The 21,409-nt window shown below is 39.5% G+C and overlaps 1 protein-coding gene across 1 annotated transcript; it reads left to right on the top strand.

Annotated features, from left to right (window-relative positions):
- The first annotated feature begins 2,051 nt into the window (after positions 1 to 2,051).
- Positions 2,052 to 13,142, top strand: LOC108428958 (metalloreductase STEAP2). The gene is made up of 5 exons (XM_017700359.2): positions 2,052 to 2,184; positions 3,022 to 3,559; positions 7,385 to 7,912; positions 10,544 to 10,708; positions 11,750 to 13,142. The coding sequence occupies exons 2-5, from the start codon at positions 3,059 to 3,061 to the stop codon at positions 12,032 to 12,034; spliced, it is 1,479 nt and encodes a 492-aa protein (XP_017555848.1). The 5' UTR covers positions 2,052 to 2,184; positions 3,022 to 3,058; the 3' UTR covers positions 12,035 to 13,142.
- Positions 13,143 to 21,409: the final 8,267 nt, after the last annotated feature.

The raw sequence follows: 21,409 nt of genomic DNA, 5'->3' as shown, positions 1-21,409 counted from the left end.
CAAATAAAAACAATTGTGATTATCTTGCACTGTTCAGGGTGGCCAACTGATGGTGTAGATAATGACCAATTTATATATGACCCTATTTATTTGAAATAACTGTTTGTTTTGAAATGAGTTTGACTTACCTGCTTGTTCCAGCATGGCAGCAGCCTGTTGCAGGTCAAAGGATCCAAGTCTAGGGGGTTCATGGGTTATGTAGTCTTGGGGTTGTACTACAAGTGGAGTGTTCCATCTCCATGGAGAACTCGGGCATGTTTTTTTTGTCAGGGGGAAGCTGGCTTGGCGTGCAGATGTGTTTATTAGGCCATGGTTGAAGGCATTTTTTGATACGACTTTGTATCAAGTTGATCAGATTATTTTGTTTTGTTTTCCCTTTATTTTCATTTTTCTTTTTCTAATTAATTATTTTTGGATTTTGGAACACCATGCACTTTTCACTGTGGACTTAATAAACCTTCCTGCATCGGAACTTGCCGTTTTCCAGTTTTTCAATCTCCACTCAGCTATCCTGTAACAGGGGGCCTGCCTCAATGCTACCTTAAAAGAATTTAAAATTCAGTGCTACGTAAGTTCAATTCCACCTTAAAATCAGTTCCACCTTTAAAAAATCATTGTATGCTGATACTGCTGAGCATTAGGCTGGGAGCATGCGAGACATAGAGCTCCAGGGTGAGTTTGTATGTGTGTGTGAGAGGGGCCCATTGTGACATCACGTGTGGCATGCTGCACACCTGTGTCCATTTATTCTCTATGGGAGGAACGAAGGATGGAATAAAACGACAAATGGATGATTGCGGGTCAAAACGACAGTGAATTCATGCTTGGCGGGGCTGCCCTGAGAAAGTGTTTTGGGTAAGCAGAAGTACCGTAGATTGGCATGCAATTTGTCCATTCATTCTCTATGGGAAAAAATTCCGCAAAATTCCATTGCTACACGGAATCTGTGCACCCGATCAAAAAGCTGTATAAAAGCACGCATCACACCATCAGGCCAGACAATCTGGAGTTGGAACTGCAGGACTAGTTACGCGGCAAAGAAACGGCAGAAAAATAAGAATAAAAAGAAGGAGAATAATATAAATCGGATAACAACAATGATAATAATAACTAGAAATGTGCCTTTCCTGAAGGAAACACAGGATAGTTGCGCAGCAGATACTATGGAAGTCTATGCGAGGAACGAGGGATGGAATAAAAGAGTGATTCCGTGCTTGGGGCCTTCTCTGGGTTAGTGTATGCGAAACAGTGTCGTTGGCAAGCAGAAATACAAGAGATTATCATGCAATTGTTCACCCCATTCATTGTCAATGTAAACTCAGTGCTACCTTAAAAGAAGTTCCACCTTAATAAAATCATTATGTGTGCTGGTATATATTAGGCTGGGAGCCAGGGAGACAGCTCGTCGCGTGAGTTTGTAGGTGTTGTGTAAGAGAGGGGGCCATTGTGACATCATGTCTGTGAAGCTGCCAACACTCTCCCCGTTCATTTTCAATGGGACAAAAATTCCCAGATTTTCGGCTGCTGTTCGGAATATGATGGCGCTGCCGGGTAGAAGGAGAAGAGGTAGACCTCAGAGAAGGTTTATGGATGTAGTGAAGGTGGACATGGAGATGGTTGGTGTAAAAGTAGAGGAGGCATTAGATAGGGCAAGATGGAGGCAGATGATCCCCCTAAAGGGAGCAGCCAAAAGAAGAAGAAGTTCGGAATCTGTGCATCCGATCAAAAAGCTGTATACAAGCACGCATCACATAATCGGGCCAGACAATCTGTTGGCAAAGCGCAACTATAATAATATAGCACTGCATTATTTTATTTCTTATTGTATTATTGATCTTTTTTGCAAGGAAAATAATGATTAGTAAGAAAAACAGTTGCTAATACAAAAATAACAAGGCAGCAAGTATACAAAAATATAATAAGTCCACGAAGAGTCAGTGTGGCTCTTTGTGAATATAATCCTGAACTCTGTCCTGCCTCAGAAGCAAATCCGCTGTTCCTCCTCTGCGTTGCTCCCCGGACGCCAGATGGCGCTCTGTGGACCAGCGTCGCTTCCGCACCGCGTTCCAGCAGCAGCAGTAGCAGCAGGGCGAGCGCGGCACAGCCTGCGGCCGGAGGGCGGAGAGAGCAGCGCATGGACGACAGCAGCTCCGTCTGCGGGCAGCCCCGGAGAGCCTATGACAGGTAGTTACACAGAAATACACATCAGACATTTTTATCACTAACCAAATTTTGTTGAACGGCGCAGAGCCTCGTCATGCTAAACCGGGACGTGAGGTCGTGCTGTACGTTTTCCTGCACAAAGTCGTTTTTTTGACGTTTCTTCACCCCCGTTTATTCGTGTCGCTTCACTGAGTGACATTGTCAGGTCTCACAGCTCTCTCAGGAGAACAGAGACAACAGTCTGTGTCTGTGAGATGAAGCGTACAAAAGGCGTTTTCACTGAGACGTGCGGGAAATCATGCCGCTCTTTAGAATCGCTGACCTCTTTCATTGCGAAGAGGACGCGGCGTAGGCTGTTCTCTGAAAGGACATAAGGTATTCTAGAGCAGAATAATGCTTAAGAAATACCGTTCTGGGCTATATGTGGACCTGAGAGCATGAAGGATTCTCAAAACACCTCAAACGTATGGTTTCAGTTGTGTCGTGTGGGTTAACAGGTCTTCTGTCTAATCCAGTTAAACCCTGTTTTGATGATTATTGAGGCTCGTAAAATGATGCCTCCTTGCTAAATTTTGCTCAACAGGACTGACCTTGTTCTGCATTGTCGTGACTGTGGGTGACATTTTTTCTTCTGCAGTAAATCATGACAATGTGTAATATTAGTTTAAAAACTGCTTTGAATAGAATAGAATGGAATGGAACAGAATAGAATAGAACAGAATACAATAGAATAGAATGGAATAGAATAGAATAGAACAGAATAGAATAGAATGGAACAGAATAGAACCGAATAGAATAGAACAGAATGGACTAGAAGTTAGAACATGTTTACAGCTTTAACTTGATGTGTCCTTTCAGTTTATAGGAAGCAAGATCAGGAGCTCCAGGCCTGAAAATGGACTCCATTTCTCTGATGGGCAGCAGCCCTGCTACTACCAAATCCTGTTTCTTGCCCAACGGATTGAAGAATGGGCCCAGGGAGGGGCCCAGCAAGCCCACAGTGGCCATCATTGGCTCTGGGGACTTCTCCAAGTGTTTGGCTATTCGCTTGCTCCGCAGTGGCATCCATGTAGTGGTGGGTAGTCGTCAACCTAAGCGGGCAGCTGAGTTCTTTCCTCATGTGGTGGACGTGACCCACCATGAAGATGCAGTGGGGAAGGCCTCCATGCTTTTCCTGGCAATCCGCAGAGAGCACTACCCTTCTCTCTGGGACATTAAGCACCTCCTGGCTGGCAAGGTCTTGATAGATGTCAGTAACAACAGGCGTGTGAACCAATACCCTGAATCCAATGCAGAGTACCTTGCTTCCCTTTTCCCCGAGTCTACTGTGGTCAAAGGGTTTAACGTTATCTCAGCTTGGGCTATGCAGTCAGGCCCCAAAGATGCCAGTCGGCAGGTAAGACCATGGGATTGAGTGACAGTCAGATGAATCAAATGAAGGCAGGTCTTAAAGTGATTGAAAACTATATGCAGTTAATTGGATCAGATACAGTAGTGCCCTGAAATCACTGTTGTGGCTTCACTACTTGGTAAGGGCCAAATTGTTACTCCCTCAAGGGCCCATTAATTGTAGTCAAGTAGTTACTCATTAAATTGGGAGCTCAGGGGGTAATGATGGTTAGAGTTTTGTTGGCATTGCATAATAAGAATCTTGCCAAGCTGTTGGCCTGCCACCCTGTGAAATGCCAGAATCAGCTGCTTCAATGGAGTCAGCACCATACATGCTCTCAGCAGTACAGTCAGCACAGGTCAGCAGCATAGGTTTAAATTTTAACATCAAAACACATGCTAACATATTAAACCTTTTTATTTATTTGATCATTTAATGCAACATCATTTTCTGTTATGGTAATAAGTGCAATGCTAGAAAGTTTTATTTTAATGTTACTGACAGCCTATTGAATAATCTAAAATAAAAGGAGATGAATGTTAGTTTCAAAGTAGATCCTCTAGCAACATGCTGATGTCAGTGGCAGAGACGTCTGGGGATAATATGTTTCTGGGGATATAATTCCCCAGAAGAAGAGGAAAAAGGAAATGAGATGACTTTTCAGAGGTTATATTACAAAGGCTTGGCTATTACAAGCAACAGTCTCCAAGTGTTCTTCTTTCCTGGGTCTGATTTCTGAAATATGTAATGCATTAATTAATTTAATTTTGTTGTTTGAGAATACCACAAGAGCTTTTCATCTCCCAGCAGATTCCTCATACTTGTCAAGTAGAAAATGTTCATGGCTTTTATCTGTTATTATTTATCTGCTTTTATTATGCTTACGACACCCAGATTTACTTTCCAGTTTAACTCTCTCACTAAAAGTAACCATGGTTCCATAGATACTTTGTGTCAGCACATAAAACAAACAAATGGATGAATGTGCCAAAATTTCCTCCAGCTAAATAAAGAAAAACAAAAGTAAAGAGGAGAAAAAGCTTAGTGCTCATCTCGACTCCTGGGGCCGTATTACAAAATTACTTAAGTCTGATATCTTAACTGTTTAGTCACAACTTCAGTAAGGTCTGAATTTAGGACAGGAGCTATTACAGAGCAACAGTTCTTAAGTTAGTAATCTTATCCTAACTCCAGAATAAGAAAACAATATTACAGAAACATCCTAACTAGACAAAATTTCCTAAGGTGTCTTAGGAACCAGAGGTATGTTAACTTTTCTTTTAGCCATCTGTTTTTATAGTTTTATGCAGTGACAGGCAGCATACTTCTAGCATAGCAGTGTTATATTTATGTATGGCAAGCTGTTTTAGCCTTAAATAAAAAAAAACGTTGTAACTATGTTTACCAATAAAAATCCAAAATTCAATATATCTGCAGTACAGTTTCTATTAGAAAAACTATTATTCTACATGTCTACTATGCAATTTTTTTACTAGTCATAATATCATATATACATATCTTTAAAGCTATTTTGACTAGTCATATGTTACCACTGATTTATGTGTAATTTCATTCTGTCTTATCCATAATTAAATTTTTACCAGTAAAAAATACAGTTACAGACATCTACAGTTACATTTCAAGTCCACATACCCATAATTGACTTTTGACTATTAGAAATGCTAATTTAACATACCTTTAATGTATTTAGATGTGTACATTTATTTTGATTAGTAAGAATAATATTATTGGTTTCTAAATGCAGAATTTTAATTCTTACTAGTAAGAATTCTATTTCAGATCTCTCCAATGGTTTAAAGCATACATAAACAATTATGAGATTTGTATTTCATGCATATTTATGAGAGCCACATTAGGCAGGAAAAGTCTGGTATATGTGCAGCAATCAGTGCAGGGCATAAGATGCAATGCAGCTGAGAAGGAGAGGAAATACGTGTAGAGGATGAATCTGACCCATTAAACAGAGCATTAAATGTGGCCACATTAGTGAGGGAGTGACTGGAGGAACATCAACAATATTTCAGCAACCAGAAGATTAAACTTTCAACAGTTATGAACAGTTTAGCTATCTAACTGATGTGCCAAGTAGTCTTACTGGCCATGGCATTTCTTATGGTGAGTTGGACAGTAAAGTTTGAGTTGAATTTGTGATTTTGTTATCTAAGATATATTTTAGGTCTAGTTGTACTGCACCATATAATTTTAAAAGTAGGTTAATTTGTGATTTGTGTGTTATGGCTTGTCATATTTATCTACATTGAAAATGGTGCTTTGACTTTTTTTAACAGCATTTTAAAAATCCCTGACACTGCAGACATGTTCTCCACCTCCAGCTCATATTGCCTCCATGTGTTAATGTCACATGGTGAATAATGACGAGACAGAGAGCTGAGCATGTGTCTGTTTTTTTAGGAGGAATGATGTTAGCATGATTGGCTAAAGCGTTTAAAATATTGAAACTGAAACCGAGGAGCAGAGACACTGATGAACAGCATGAAGTGGTGTCACAATATTCTTAACTTCAAGGTTATCACACTTTAGGTTTGTCTGACTTCTTTACGTCAGTAACGGTAGCTACCTGTCTGGCCAACTAATTAGATTTTTTTTATTTGAAATTGTGAAAAATCTTATCTTGACCTGCCAGATCTTAAGTTAAGAGAAAAGATAGGAAGTTTCTGTAATATGGCACCAGAGCTCTAAAGACTGAAGGCTAAGTCAGAAATTTTGGTGTACTAATGGATTCAGATATGTAAGCAGCGGTGTTAAAGCACTAACAAAATTAGCTTTTCATCAGCCTAAAAATATTTTTAAATTAGGGATGCAATATGGAATCATAAAAATATGTTGTTTAGAAGAGAAGTACTCTGAAAGAGTAGAATGTGTACAGGATGCTGGGCTGCTGTGCTAAAATATCTACACTTTCTTGGTTTTACTGCATTTAAAAAAGAGAATAAGTGTTATTTCTCCATAATGCTAATACAAGTAGATGTAATCCCGTTTTTCTTTGCATTTTATGAATGTGTATTTATCCGCATTGGCAGATATGTACTTGTATGAAATTTTGGCTTTGGCACATAATTCCCATATTAGTTCATCCATAGTATAAATTTAGTATCAATTTAGAAATTTTATCCTTAAACAGGAACTAGAGATGTTGATTTTTGCCTTCATCTCCAGAAGGTTTGGTCACCCCAAAAGCACCGTTAGATAGTTACATCTTATTTAAAACGTAGCAGCAAGTTTGCTGAAAAGAGAAATTATGTGAACCAGGATTCATCGCCAGCGACTAATGAGAACAACAGTGTCTTCATGTTTCAACTCCTCTATGATTGTCATCCTCTCATTCTTATACCACAACATTACAACTTGTACAGGGAAACTGTAGGTTTCCATTTTGCTGTTGCTTTTGTTAGTGTCTCTAGTGAGTACTCTTCAGTTAGTGCAGTGCACTATCAGCTCTGCCTCAGGGTGCAACTAGGGTTGGTTTGGTTAGGCTAGGAAAATGAGTTAACTGCATTACAAAAATAATTTGTCTTAAGAATTTATTGCATTAACATATTATTAATGAATTACTAACAAAATCTCTCTCTGATCTATTCCAAGAATACAAACCTAATAGGCCTCTTAGATGATTCAGGATTCGTTTTGCACCTATAATTTAGGTCTTTCCTTCTTCTGATTCCTTAATCTGTTTTTGTGTGGGTGTCTGTTATGTATAGCACTTTAAATTGTATTTGTGTATGAAATGTGCTGTATTTAAAATGAATCTGTACCTATAATTGTGAGCTCTATTTTAATGTCCTGTTGCAGGTTTACATCTGCAGTAACTCAGTAGAGGCACGGCAGCAGGTCATTGAGTTGGCCCGGCAGCTTGGCTTCATCCCAGTGGATATGGGCACCCTGTCCTCAGCCAAGGAGATTGAGAACATGCCGTTACACCTGTTCTCAGACTGGAAAGGTCCTGTTCTGACCTCTGTGGCCCTGTCCATTTTCTTCTTCGCCTACTCTTTCGTTCGGGACATCATCCATCCTTACATGAAGAGCAGGCAAAGCTTCTTTTATAAGATCCCTCTGGAAATGGTCAATAGGACACTGCCTGTGGTGGCTATAACTCTACTGGCACTTGTGTATTTAGCAGGGCAGTTTGCTGCTGCACACCAGCTCTTTTACGGGACCAAGTATAGACGCTTCCCACATTGGCTGGAGGGCTGGCTGCAGAGCAGGAAGCAGCTGGGCCTGCTGAGCTTCTTCTTTGCATGTGTTCATGTGCTGTACAGTCTCTGCCTACCCATGAGGAGATCTGAACGATATCTGCTACTCAACATGGCCTACCAGCAGGTCTGTGGATGTGTGTCTGTGATTGTGTCATTGTCATAAGTAAAAAAATTCCATTGACATCAGATATAGCTGGTGTAGCTGATGTAGGCATATTTGTCCAAATTTTGCTTAGTTGATTTATTTTAGAACCTGTGTGTCAAATACAAGTCAGGCATGTGACACAGTCCTTTTTCAGCCTACGAAATTATTTTAATTCTCTTTTATTACTAGCCCATTTCATGCTGAGTGTAACGCGGAGCAAGGAGGCGGACGCATATGTGGAGATAACTTTTATTAATTGCAAATCCAGGGTCATGGTCAAAATGGTCCAGGTTCCAAAAGCCAATACAAAGAGCAGGAGGGACAGACAGAATATAAATAAACAGCTACTCAAACAACAGGGCCAGAAGTAAAACAAAATACATCAAACAACATCCCAAACAACAAAGACCAGCAAGGACAAGGGGCAAACACAGAGCTTAAATACAACAGGGATGATGAGGGACAGGTGGGAAACAGGTGGTAACAATCAGGGGTGTCAGACAACAAGGGTGCTGGACTGAACCAAAACAAACGCACATGGAAGATCAAAAGTAAACAAAAAGCATGTGGAGGAGTGGGAGGAGCCAATCGTGACACTGAGATGCACTACAGTCCCCAACATGCACTGCAATATAGTGTGTGTTCTGACAACTAACAGCAATCTATGGGCCAGTGGTTAGGGTTACACAAAAAAAGATGCCTGATGTTTAGTTAAAAAAAATTAGGCAGTTTAAAGATAATAATAAAAATAAAAAATGGATTTTTAATTAGAATTATTTTTTAATATGTATTTTACTGTCATACTTTTGTCACATTTTGAATGAACAATGGCCCTTTTGGGTCATGGGAAAATGTTAGGTAAAAATTAAATAAAAACACAGCTGGCCTAACTATTTTTTTTATTTTTTTTTAGTTTGACACCCCTGGTTTAGTACTTTAGTTAATGAGCTGATACTGCTAACAAACACTAGCATTTCTGTAAAAATACATCCCCACGATTTCTATAAACCCACTCAAACAGCATCCAAATCTCCCTTAAGGTTGCATAGACTTGCCAGCATGGTTTAGGGCATTACTGTGAGCTTATGGACAGCCGTTTTAGACAACACCAAGGCTAGTATACGCAAAGCGGGCCTAATCTTAGATCAGATTCCTCCTGGTAATTGTCACAAATCGCTGCTGCCAGAGCAAAACCTTGTATGTCCAAAATGGTAACTTTAAGGAGAAGGAAAAACATACTTTACTTTTAATGTAAGTCAATAGAACACACATTTTTGGGCCATTTCTTTTGGTCCATTAATCATAAAATTTACACACAATATAAAGGACCACAGACATGTTCAGATTATGACAAAACCTGAAAAACAACAAAAATGGAGATACAAGGTTTTTTTCCAACAGCAGCAAAACATTGATTCTAGATCAGCACTACTACTCCTGAGGTGGTTTGTGAATACAGACCATAGGGGTCACCATACTTAAAGACATTTCTGCAATACACAATATTGTGTATTACATTTTGAGACATGTACACACACAATGCACCAGTACTGCCACATTTAAAAAACAAAAACATGTTTAATAAGCTGTGCTACTACTGTCTTATATCCATTTACTAGGACTAACTATATTCTCTATAATGAAACATAACATCATAAAACAAAATGTATCATGTTAACAATAAAACAGAAACAACCCTATTGTCTGAAGTTGTTGATTATTAGAAATCCTAGCCTCTAGTTCTGAACTAAAGAAACAAAAATTGGTCTCCAGCTTACACCTGGGATAAATGGAAAATTATGTAAATTCACAAAGCCATTGCTTTAATGCCACAGTATCAAAACACCTGAAAAAAATATTCTTCAGATGATTTAAAATTTCTGTTTTCTGTATTTTTATATATTTTTCTGTATGTAGCATGAATCACACTACTACTGGTAGGTGTACAGTAGTTAATATGGGTTCATTTAAATGCCTACTAGATAGATCTGACTAGTCTTGTACATAAACTGTTATATCTGTGCCTGTATGTACATTCAAAAATGATACATTTTTAATAGAAGTGGTTTTACTTGATTTGAATTCATAAATAATTCCCACATAGCACATCAGCACAATTTTGTCATTCAGTTTACACATGACCATAATTGTATTGATGTAATATATTGTATTCAAGATGTTAAGATATGCTTAATAAGACTTTCTGTCTTCGACACTAAAGAAGGCATGCTTTGTTTTCACTGAAATCTAACAGTATGCCTCATGTGACAGCCTCCCTCTGTCTTTGCTATCAGCTATCCTCAGAACATGAGATCAGACTGACCTCACTTATGGCTGATGGTCACATTAATCTCTGCATGCACTCAGTTTTTCTGTAATTGTGATATAAGATCTGACCCGTTTTGCCTTCTTAAGATATAGTGACTTCTGCAGTAACGTTTAGCATTTTTGAGAGTTAATTCAGATGAAGCTCCATGCTCTGCCAAATAAGCCATCATTTGGGTTCTACTGAGGACTAGACAAAAAGCATTGGTTATGACACTATCTCTCTCTGTGTCACCCCCCCTCCCCCCAAACCCCCTTATGTCTCTATCTGCTCCCTCTGTCCAGGTCCATGCTAACATTGAAAACTCATGGAACGAGGAGGAGGTGTGGAGAGTGGAGATGTACGTGTCTTTTGGTATTATGAGTCTTGGCCTGCTCTCTCTCTTGGCGGTCACGTCCATTCCATCAGTAAACAGCGCCCTCAACTGGCGAGAGTTCAGCTTTATCCAGGTTAGAGAATTTGCACCATGCTTGTGCTACCAAACGCATACTGTCTGCTGCCTGTTATATGTATTTTATTAATTTATATATAGTGTTTGCTGTTCTGAAGAGCTGACTGTTTTTGATTCTTTAAAATAAACACTTACCTAGATATACATAAACGAACTAGACCCACAGTATTTTCTAAAGTCTATGTGTTTTGCTCATTATTACAGATTTATTTCATGTGTTAACTGTGCGGTGCTCTGACAAAAAAAGTATATTGAAACAATCTTATGAAAGTTACAAAATTTACCACTGCCCACACAGTTCTTTGACAGAGATTGTTTACATTATTTATGTTATGTGGGATTGCGCACTAGGGCGGCACAGTGGTATGGTGGGTAGCGGTGTCACCTCACAGCCAAGGAGGGCCTAGCTTTGATTCCCCTGCCGGGTGACCGGGGTCCTCTCTGTGTGGAGTTTGCATGTTCTCCCCGTGTCTGTGTGGGTTTCCTCTGGGTTCTCCGGTTTCCTCCCACAGTCCAAAGACATGCAGTCAGGCTAAATTGCCCCTAGGTGTGAGTGTGTGAGTGACTGTCTGTGTCTGTCTGTCTGCCCTGCGATGGACTGGCGACCTGTCCAGAGTGTATCCTGCCTTTTGCCCGAAGACTGCTGGGATAGGCTCCAGCACCCCCCCTGCAACCCTGACGGAGAAGTGGCTTAGAAAATGGATGGTTGGATGGATGGATGAGATTGCGCACAACAGTGCAAAACAGACAACATTGTCCATGTAATTCCAAGAAAGTGTCCATTAGAAAGATGTCAAAGCCTTGTCTTGGAATGATTTTAAATGTGCTGCGATTCATTTTTTTGACCTGTTTTATTTTCTAACCAGCCATGCTCAAACTCATAGTATATTATGTGGTGGTATGACCTTTCTTCGGTGATTAATATGTTCTAAATTTTTCTCTTTGTCATCTTATCCTATATCGCTAAGTGAAATGTAACTGTAAGCATATTTGTTGTTGAATCAGATTTTACTGAGGATTTCTCTTTTCTCTATTGTAGTCTACTCTTGGCTATATTTCCCTGCTTATTGCTACATTCCATGCCCTGTTGTTTGGCTGGAAACGGGCGTTTGAAGAGGAGGCCTATCGTTTCTACTTGCCACCTAGCTTTGTGGTGGCTCTGGTGCTGCCTGTGACAGTGATCGTGGGGAAAGGTGTGTTGCTGCTGCCCTGCGTGGCCTGGAGGCTGAAGAGAATCCGCCGTGGCTGTGAGAGCAGTCAGCGCCATGCTGACCATGAGAGGCCTGCTGCTCATGTGTCCCCAGAAAGGGTGACCATCATGTAACTGTATCTCTGTTACACATGGCTCAGCAGCACAACCAAAATCAGCCTATTCTGCAGTGCCCTGTCCTCTCTGTGACCCCTGCTTTGACCAGCCAGTAGAAGCCACTGTCTGTTTTTTTTAACATCATGGTTGTCACAAGGGAGCCCACGCTTTGTTTTCATGTGGCTTTAAAGTTTTAAGTGAATTGTCTTTCAGGCTGGTGTTTGCGTACCTTTTGACTTCTGTCCACAGGCATTATAATGGTCATCTACAGGACAAAGTGACAGTGTCAAACTCAGTAGGCATGTGGTAGAATTTCTTACTCAGTATCCTGGAGCCTATAAATAAAACTGTAATCTACATTCTATCCATGCAAATATGGCCATGCACACTCATAGACAGTCATTCTACCTTCATATAATACCATAGCAATCAAAACTAGTATAATATGTTAAATGCTCCTTGATTTTCACAATGTTGTTATATGCTAGTGATTTTTGTGATACATGTTGTTGTAGGTTAATTTGTGGCTAAGTTGCTGGGCAGGTAGAATGTATTTGTCAAAGGATTTGCAGCTGATCCCACAAAGCAATATCGGCTAACAAGACCTGAAGCCACTGTACAGCCTCAGCACTCTTCTATAAAGGATCATCAGACTACAGAACTGATAATAAGATATTTTGTTTCTTTTTGTGTAACTAAATGTAAACTTGTATTGCACATTTCCATGTGCCCCTAATGTACTGTTGCCACAAGTGTTCAGTATAAAATCTGTCCCATTTAGTGTCTGGAAATCACAAAGATGAAGGGAAATAAACTCATAATGCTCTGCTGTCCCACATGAACATGGGACAAACAAAAAAATCATAATAATCTCTTAACTTTATTAACTTGATGCTATTGATAATAGTGGTGTAACATGGTGGGGTAGTGAAGCTAACTTTGGGGTCCATTTGTGACACACTAATGTGTACTGATCAGGTAATCTGATACATTGAAATTCAGTTTGATACTAATCTAATGTAACTTTGTGATATCTCCCAGTTGAGACACTATAACCTGTTTGCTGTAGCTGTGGCATTTTTTGTCAGCTGTGCCAAAGCACAAAATAAAAGAACGAAACATAAAATATTCTGTTTTTAAAGTACTTTTTATGTAGTTTATTCAGTGATAGAGACTCATATATTGTAGCTTGTCTCTTTAACTTTTGCCATAAGCTATAAGTAATAAGTGTGCATTGATTACATCAGTTGGTGTCATGGTGGCGTGGTGGGTAGCACTGTTGCCTCACAGTGAGGAGGGCCTGGGTTCGATTCCCTGGCTGGGTGACCGGGGTCCTCTCTGAGTGGAGTTTGCATGTTCTCCCTGTGTCTCTGTGGGTTTCCTCCCACAGTCCAAAGACAGTCAGGCCAATTAGACATGCTAAATTGAGTGTGCCCTGCGAAGGACTGGCGACCTGTCCAGGCTGTGTCCTGCCTTCTGCCTGATGACCGCTGAGATAGGCTCCAGCACCCCCCTGACCCTGAGGGAGAAGTGGCTTAGAAAATGGATGATTGCATCAGTCATCATTAGAGCAGTGTTGTTATTGAAAATATCCAGCAGATGGTGCTCTTGCTTTTCCACAAAGTCATCACCTCAAATTGTGTTCAGTAGGCCTGCAGGATATATGGATCCTTCACAAGTGAGCCTGACTGATGAGAAACTGAAGTGTGACTGTAATATCAAAGTAGTTCACTAGCAGTTAACCATGAAGGAAAAAACATGAATTTTGTATAGAATTTAATGTTTTTATATTTTCTCGTTTTGAAGGTTTTTTTTATATTTTTTTCCTTAATTTGTTGAATTCATGCCCTGTGATGGACTGTTGACCTGTCCAGGGTGTATCCTGCCTTCTGCCCAATGACCGCTGGGATAGGCTCCAGAACCCCCCCCGGACCCTGAGGGAGAGGTGGCTTAGAAAATGTGTGTGTGTGTGTGTGTGTGTGTGTTGAATTCAGCACATAAAAAAAACAGTAATTCTATATTAAAATTGTTAGAGAATGTGTTAACTTATTTTCAGCCAGGCATGCCCAAACATTTGCATATGACAGTATATGGCCAGTTGATGTTGCATAACCGTTTGCAATTTGTAATGTAATTTGCCTTAGTGGCTATGTCTCTAATTAGATTAAAGGCAATATAAATTCAGAGTGTGGCTCCAGCTAGCATATTTTCATGCAGCTGAAAAGTCAACTATAGTGGACATAGCAATTACAGAGACCAGATGGGGTCCAAGAGAATTTCTGGAGTAGTGATGTCAAGCTTTTTGTAGCTTCATGTGGGAGCCAGGTTTATGGTTACAAAGTGTGTGCCTCTATGTGAGGACTGGTGGATGTCACTACAGATGTTACACATCGATTGGACTCCATGCCTCTGCAAGTACCACTTCTCCACCTAACATTTGCCACTTAATTGCTCTACAAATCACAGTGACTGTGGACCAGAGAGGCATGCACCGTGTGGAGACGGGACCGGTCGCCATGGCTACAAATATGCCTCCTGCCAACGCTGAGCAACAGAGAGAGATTAGTCTTAATTAATGCTAATGATCAACAAACAAGGAGCAATGGTCTGCCTGTTATCCTTTGCCACAGGTTTCTACACCAGGCGATAATGACCAAGCAATAAAACCCATGCCTACTTCACACTGGATTCATTCATCTGAGGAGACCAAAACAAACCTATAAAATTAAGTAGAGGAAAAGAAACTGAGGATGTGTTGAGGAAGGAGGTGATACAAGGTGGCCCGTGTACCCTCATAAATGCACTTCATTTGTAATATATTTGCCAGGTTATGCTCTTTCTGAGTTCCATTAGATGACGAATTCTTGTTATGTAATTTGCTTTTGCCAGGTTTTTACCTGGGACAGATTACAAAAAGGACATCCGCTGTGGCCTTTACTATAAACCCTCTTTGATTTTGAAAGCACAATGTCTGCAATCTGAAGAGGTCGCAGAAATGTAGGTTTTTTTCTTTGCCTGAGTACTCGCTATTCACATGGATGTCTGCGGCTTAGACGCTTAGGTTTTTGTCTTGATTTGTACAGAGAGCTTTTTCTCACTTGAGCAGCTGTGGGTGGTCAGATTCTATTCTGGACAGTCCCTCTCTTCCTCTTCATCGATTGCTGGCTTTTACACTCCTCTCACCCACTACCCACAGAGTGTTTGTGTGTGTTAGAGAGAGAGAAGTCATGTTTTTTTTCTACATTTGTTGTGACTGATTACTTGCATAATCTGTTATATATAGAGAGAGAATAAATTATAATACTCTGTTGTTATATTTTAGAAATGACAGATCTACAGTATTTCATAATTGTGTGGAGCAATGGTTCCCAAGCCAGATCCTGGAGTAACTCATGCGCTGTGTGTTTTAGGGTTTTTCTAGATCCACACACACCTGATGCAACTAGTCAGCCAATTAACAAGACCTTCCTCAGTTGAAGTGAGTGTGTTAGAGGAGGAGAACACTAAAATGTGTGCGACACAGGTTTCTGCTAGACCAGGGTTGAGAACAGGGTGGAGGATATGCTAAAGAACAAGCAACTCAGCGTGATGGTCATAATGATATATGATGAATTCTCACCATCATAATCAGGAAGGAGGGAATGATTATCATTGCTGTTGTAACAAAACACAAGTCTCCAAAATTGTAATTTACTGTATATTAATGTAAAAAGATTTTCTCCAGGTGACTTTGAGACCATCGTTATTGGTCCATTAACCATAGAACAAGGGTGCCCAATCCTGGTCCTGGAGATCTATCACCCTGGATAGTTCAGATCCAACACACCGGGCTCTAATACTCTTATGTCACTGAAGACCTTCATTACATGAATCAGGAATGTTTAATTAAAGCTGGAGCTAAACTGTGCAGGGTTGTACATCTCCAGCACCAGGTCTGGGCATGCCTGCTATACAATGTCTGTAAATGTAAAAGGGCAGCCGATATTTTCAAACTGTATAAAAAAATAAATAAGAAAAAAAGAAAATGCATTTATGAGGTTTTGACATGACCGCAACAAAATGCTTCAGGATCCAGGAGATGTAATGTAATATCCAGTAATTATAGAGGAAATTCGTAATTTTGTGAAAACATTTCTTTGTATTTCAATCATGGAAATGTAAACAAAGTCATTCAGAGTTGTTTTTAGGTAAAGTGGTTCAATTGCTGTCCATCCTGTCATCTTGGGCTAAGTGCCCCTTTAAGAAAGTGACCTTTACCATCAGTGACATCACAACCTTCATATTGTTATGTCTTTACTAAACTGAAAACACCTACTGCATGTTCAATAAGTAAATTAGTTTATTTCACTTAATATTACACACACTGTCTTTATACTATTCTGAGATCAAATTTAAGATGCCCACCGTCGTGAAGAATAACATCAAACTGAAACATTCACTAACAATAACATACTTACTAAACCTGTTAATTAACTGAAGAGTTGAAAAGGGGGTGTTTGAGTAAGATAATCAATAAACCCGAGATTCCCACCCCTACTATAGTAAAACCACTTTTGGTTCCCAAAAGCAGTGGTTTTCAGATGGGTCCTCATGGACTGCCCAGAAGAACCTTTCAAGAATAGTTTTCTTGCAAATGAGACAAAGAATGAATAGGTTCTATTGTAATAACATTTTTTTCAATTTAGGAAACATTGTTTTTAATTGTGCAAATATTTTGCCCAAAAGGCTAGGGTAAGGTAGCTCACTGGGAGGCTGTATTTTTGAGCCAGAGTGAGCATCCAATAATGCTTCATAGAGCACCTTGATGGAGTGAGATGGTAGCTCACACCATGAAAATGAAAAACAGAACTGTTCAAAAATTTGTACATAATTAGTCCATCTGACATTGATATTAACAGACTTCCTTTAAGAAATATCATAGCTAATTAAAATATTTTTAGATCATCAAATTTTTAAACAAAACAAGGTCATCTTGTTATTTATTGGGAAATTGTGAGGTCCCAAAGGCCAAGTATGTTAATAAGGTCCTAGATGTTTGTTCCCAGCAGAAAGTAGTTGTCGAAAATGTCTAAAGTGGCATGGCAGACCATGGTGATGCAACCTCCCATGGGTACGTGTGCATGCTTGATAGCATGTTGTTTCACAATTTTCTGCTAACATGAGTAAACTAGCTTTTTCACCTATCCATGATTTTATCACTCAGTAGATGTTAGCTGATGGTATCGTACTCTGAAAGCAGTAAAAGAATTTTTCCATGAAGAATTTATATCCCTTATTCAGCTTGGACTAATACATTATTGTGTGTCTGTTGTTTTGGACACACTCGTAAATTTCAGTCTTGGCAACTTTGACAAACATGCGGACGCATGTGCTGAGATAAGCGACTTTTATTATGGGCAAATCCAGGGTCATGGTCGAGCCAGTCCAGGTTCCAATAATCAATACCAAGCATAGGATTGACAGATATGACTAAGAACCCCAATATCCAAAATTGTACAGAACAAGCCAAACAAATAAAAATTTGTATCTGTCAAGATTGGACCCATGCCTTATAAAGGAAAGTTGCACTCATTGGGTTTATAGTAAATCTTTTTATAATCTTGGTATAGTTTTGTTTTTACTGCTATAGAATGACAGGACAATAAATAGAATGACTACTTAGATAACCAGGTTTTGTTTTGTATACCACCATCCCCAGACTATGAAGCACAGTCAGAAGATAAAAAAACATGTATGTGTTTATAGCTATGACATGCTGAACACCTTGTTTATGCTATGATGGCATAGCCCTCATGAAACCTGCCATGGTACTATTAAAAATCCCTGACCACTAGCCTGATAGTGGCCCACCAAATGTTTGTGCCCACGGGCCGATGACGTGATGATCTGGTGAACCTACATGGGTCTTCTGAGTTTTATACGTAATGTTGATAATAGTAAAATAGTACTAAATCAGAAAAAAACAGGGATTACTTTACCTTATAATGCCCTGAATGAACCTCTCTGCCATAACTTTTTAAAATATATATATTTTAGCCTAAAACCTTATTACAAATCTATTGTAATGCAATATCTCACACATCAGGCAATGTATTCATAACCACTTCATATAATAACTTTCAGTGAGTTACTTTTTAGAGGCAGTAAATGCTTTAGATGTCTGTTTCCTATCCTTACCACCTGACTCTGAAAGAGCATTTCTCTTCAAACCACTCCGAATGACTGTTTACAGCTTAACCTTTGAATTATACAGGCATTTTGAAAAATCATTGAAATTCCCCTTAAAGTGAATAAAGCTAGTTGATTCATTTCTTGTACCCCAAAGATCATCTTACAACCTAATGGATTTCAATTTATCTCTTTTGCTCTCTAACTCTTGTCAAAGTGTGGGCGATGCTATGCTATCCTTTCTCCTTCTCCTATCATTTGCTCTGCTATAATAAAATTTTCACCACCAGCCTACACGCACAGAGTGGGACAGCCCTGCTGTCTCTTCTGTTTGATAGGTAATCTTTGGTGTTCCCTTTTCTCTCTCTGTTCACACACCGCTTAGCAATTCACACCCCTGTCACCAAAATACAGTCTGACATTAAATATGCGCTTCTACTAAACTCTGTAACCGTTAACCTGGATAGGAATGATGTTAATTAGACTTAATTAGACAAGGAAGGTGTAAACTGGTGGTTCTCAGTTCTAGCCCTGTGGGCCTCATTCACAGCCCATTTTTGTGTTTGCCCTGCTCATGATTCAACTTATCAGGAAATTACCAATGAGCTGAGACAGGTGTGTTAGAAGGTCACCAAATGACATGTTTTCATATTTTGCCACCTGTCAGCTTCATGATAAATCAAGTTTCAGTGCCTTGGGGTCAGTTGTCATTCTAAAATCACTGTGTACCAATCGCCCAGGAGCTTCTGTTTAACCCAGTCCTCATTCCTTTTGCTTCAGCTTTGTCCAAAGTGAGCTAGATGATGGATGTCCAAGCATTCGGCATTCTGACACAGAATGATGCACTTACGCAGACATTCTGCTTTGTCCTAGATAAAATTAAAAGAAAATTGCTCTGCTAACATTTATGCGCAGATCCATCTTCATCATGAAAGACATCAGGAAGCCAGTATCCAAGTCCTGAAGCGCTGCCAATAAAACCAATCAGAGCATGGCCAAGCCCTGAGGCCGCAGTGGGAGAAAGGAGTAGGAGGGAGGGCGAGGGAGGAAGCAAGGCAGAGAGAGAGAAAAAGAAAGAGCGAGCACAAGCAGGCTGCTCTGAAAAGACCTGTGGTCTGTCACTTAAATAGCCGTATAACTAGCAGGCCAGCAAGACAAGTAGTTAGAGATATACAGACCATAACATCAAACTGAAACATTCACTAACAATAACATACTTATTAAACCTGTTAATTAACTGAAGAGTTGAAAAGGGGGTGTTTGAGTAAGATAAACCCGAGATTCCCACCCCTACTAGAGTAAAACCACTTTTGGTTCCCAAAAGCAGTGGTTTTCAGATGGGTCCTCATGGACTGCCCAGAAGAACCTTTCAAGAATACTTTTCTTGCAAATGAGACAAAGAATGAATGGGTTCTTTTCATTTTTTTCAATTTAGGAAACATTGTTTTTAATTGTGCAAATATTTTGCCCAAAAGGCTAGGGTAAGGTAGCTCACCGGGAGGCTGTATTTTTGAGCCAGAGTGAGCATCCAATAATGCTTCATAGAGCACCTTGATGGAGTGAGATGGTAGCTCACACCATGAAAAAGAAAAACAGAACTGTTAAAAAAATTTGTACATAATTAGTCCATCTGACACTGATATTAACAGACTTCCTTTAAGAATGAAAACAATTTATTCATTGAGCTGCTATCCAAAACTGTGGCTATCATAGAAGAGTGAAAGCTTTGTGAAGGCCCTTGGCTGGAATCAGATGAGGAGGGGAAAGGAGAAGGGACAAAAGGAGAGGATGGCCACGTGTGAGTGACACAGGGAAGAGTGGGAGGGAGGCAGCTGCACTGAGCCGTCTGCCCATGACTGAGTGTGCTTGCTTGGTCAGCCAGCTTCTCTAATTAAGATTTGATTAAGATTATCGTGCCCTTCACGGAAACTGGGCAGAACACACTTTTGATGCACTTCCTCTGCGCCCTCTTCCTGTCAAGACTTTGTCCCCTTTTAATGCGACTGTATTGACACGTGTTGAGGAAGTGCTGTGTCGCTATGGGTCATGTTAAGAGTTTAGCGGAAGTGAAGAGCTAAAAATATCCAAGGCAAATGCAAGGAGGTGTTCAGCACTGGCTAAAAGTAATGCATTTCCTATATAGCCTTTCCTGTAGGAGCAGGAAAAATTCTTATTTTAATGTACACTAACAAACCAGTCCCTAGAAGGGGTTACCTTATTTTTATTATTTTTTACCTTTTAATAATGACCCTATTAATAATGCATTATTCAGAGGCCAAAGTTAGGGCCCCTTTGCTTCATTGCAGCTTTGCACACTCTTGATCATTCTTTGAAGCTACCTGAGATGATTTTCCAACAGGACTGTTTTTTTTCTTATTATTTTTAGATTTTAAATATAAAATTTATTTTGTAAATAATTTCATACATAGGCATCAACTTCACTATTTTGATGTCATGTCATTTTTATGTAAGCATAAGCCTTTAAATCACAATGTCTTTGAGACTGTGAAAAATGTATATTTATTAATTTAGGTGTGTCCAAATATTTGACTTGGTCAGTTAAGATTATATTCAAGGACAAATGAATTCATTAGTTAGACTATTAGTTCATTTGTCATGAAATGCATAATGCCAATAGTTTAAAGCAAACCTGACACGTTCAAATGATGTAAAAACATGGCCATAAACAGTAATATATTACTTATTATGACCGAAAGTATGTAGTCACCCTCCTAATGAGTATTTTGGTTTCAGCTACACCCATTGCTAACAGGTGCATGAAATCAAGTACTGTCATAGGATGCCACCATTTTAAAAAGTCAGTTTGTTCCTCAGACCTGCTAAAAATACCTCACTTAACTGTAAATACCATTCAACTGTAAGTAAGTTAGGAACGTCTAGAAGGTCACACCGAGCATGAGTAAGATCTGCCTGACAAAAAAGTCTATCCACTTGACTGGGAAAGTAGGCAAGAGCATGAAAAATTAATTTACTTTTAGTACTATTACTATCTTGCAAAATTTATCCAGATGAGCTTTAACGCTGAGAATTTACACTTCTTTAAGAGTGGTGTGAAGCAAATTACCATTGGAGTAGTTGAAATGCATTCACTGAATTGATGAATCACACTTCACAATATGGCAGTGTGACTGATGAAAAAGGGTTTGGCAGTGTCTGGAGAATGCTATCTGCTCCATTGCATAGTATTAGCTGTAAAGTTTGGTG

This window comes from Pygocentrus nattereri, chromosome 3, assembly GCF_015220715.1.
Source record: "Pygocentrus nattereri isolate fPygNat1 chromosome 3, fPygNat1.pri, whole genome shotgun sequence".
Classification (NCBI taxonomy): Eukaryota; Metazoa; Chordata; class Actinopteri; order Characiformes; family Serrasalmidae; genus Pygocentrus; species Pygocentrus nattereri.
The sequence above is the reverse complement of the archived record's forward strand: the minus strand, read 5'-3'. Positions and strand labels throughout refer to the sequence as shown.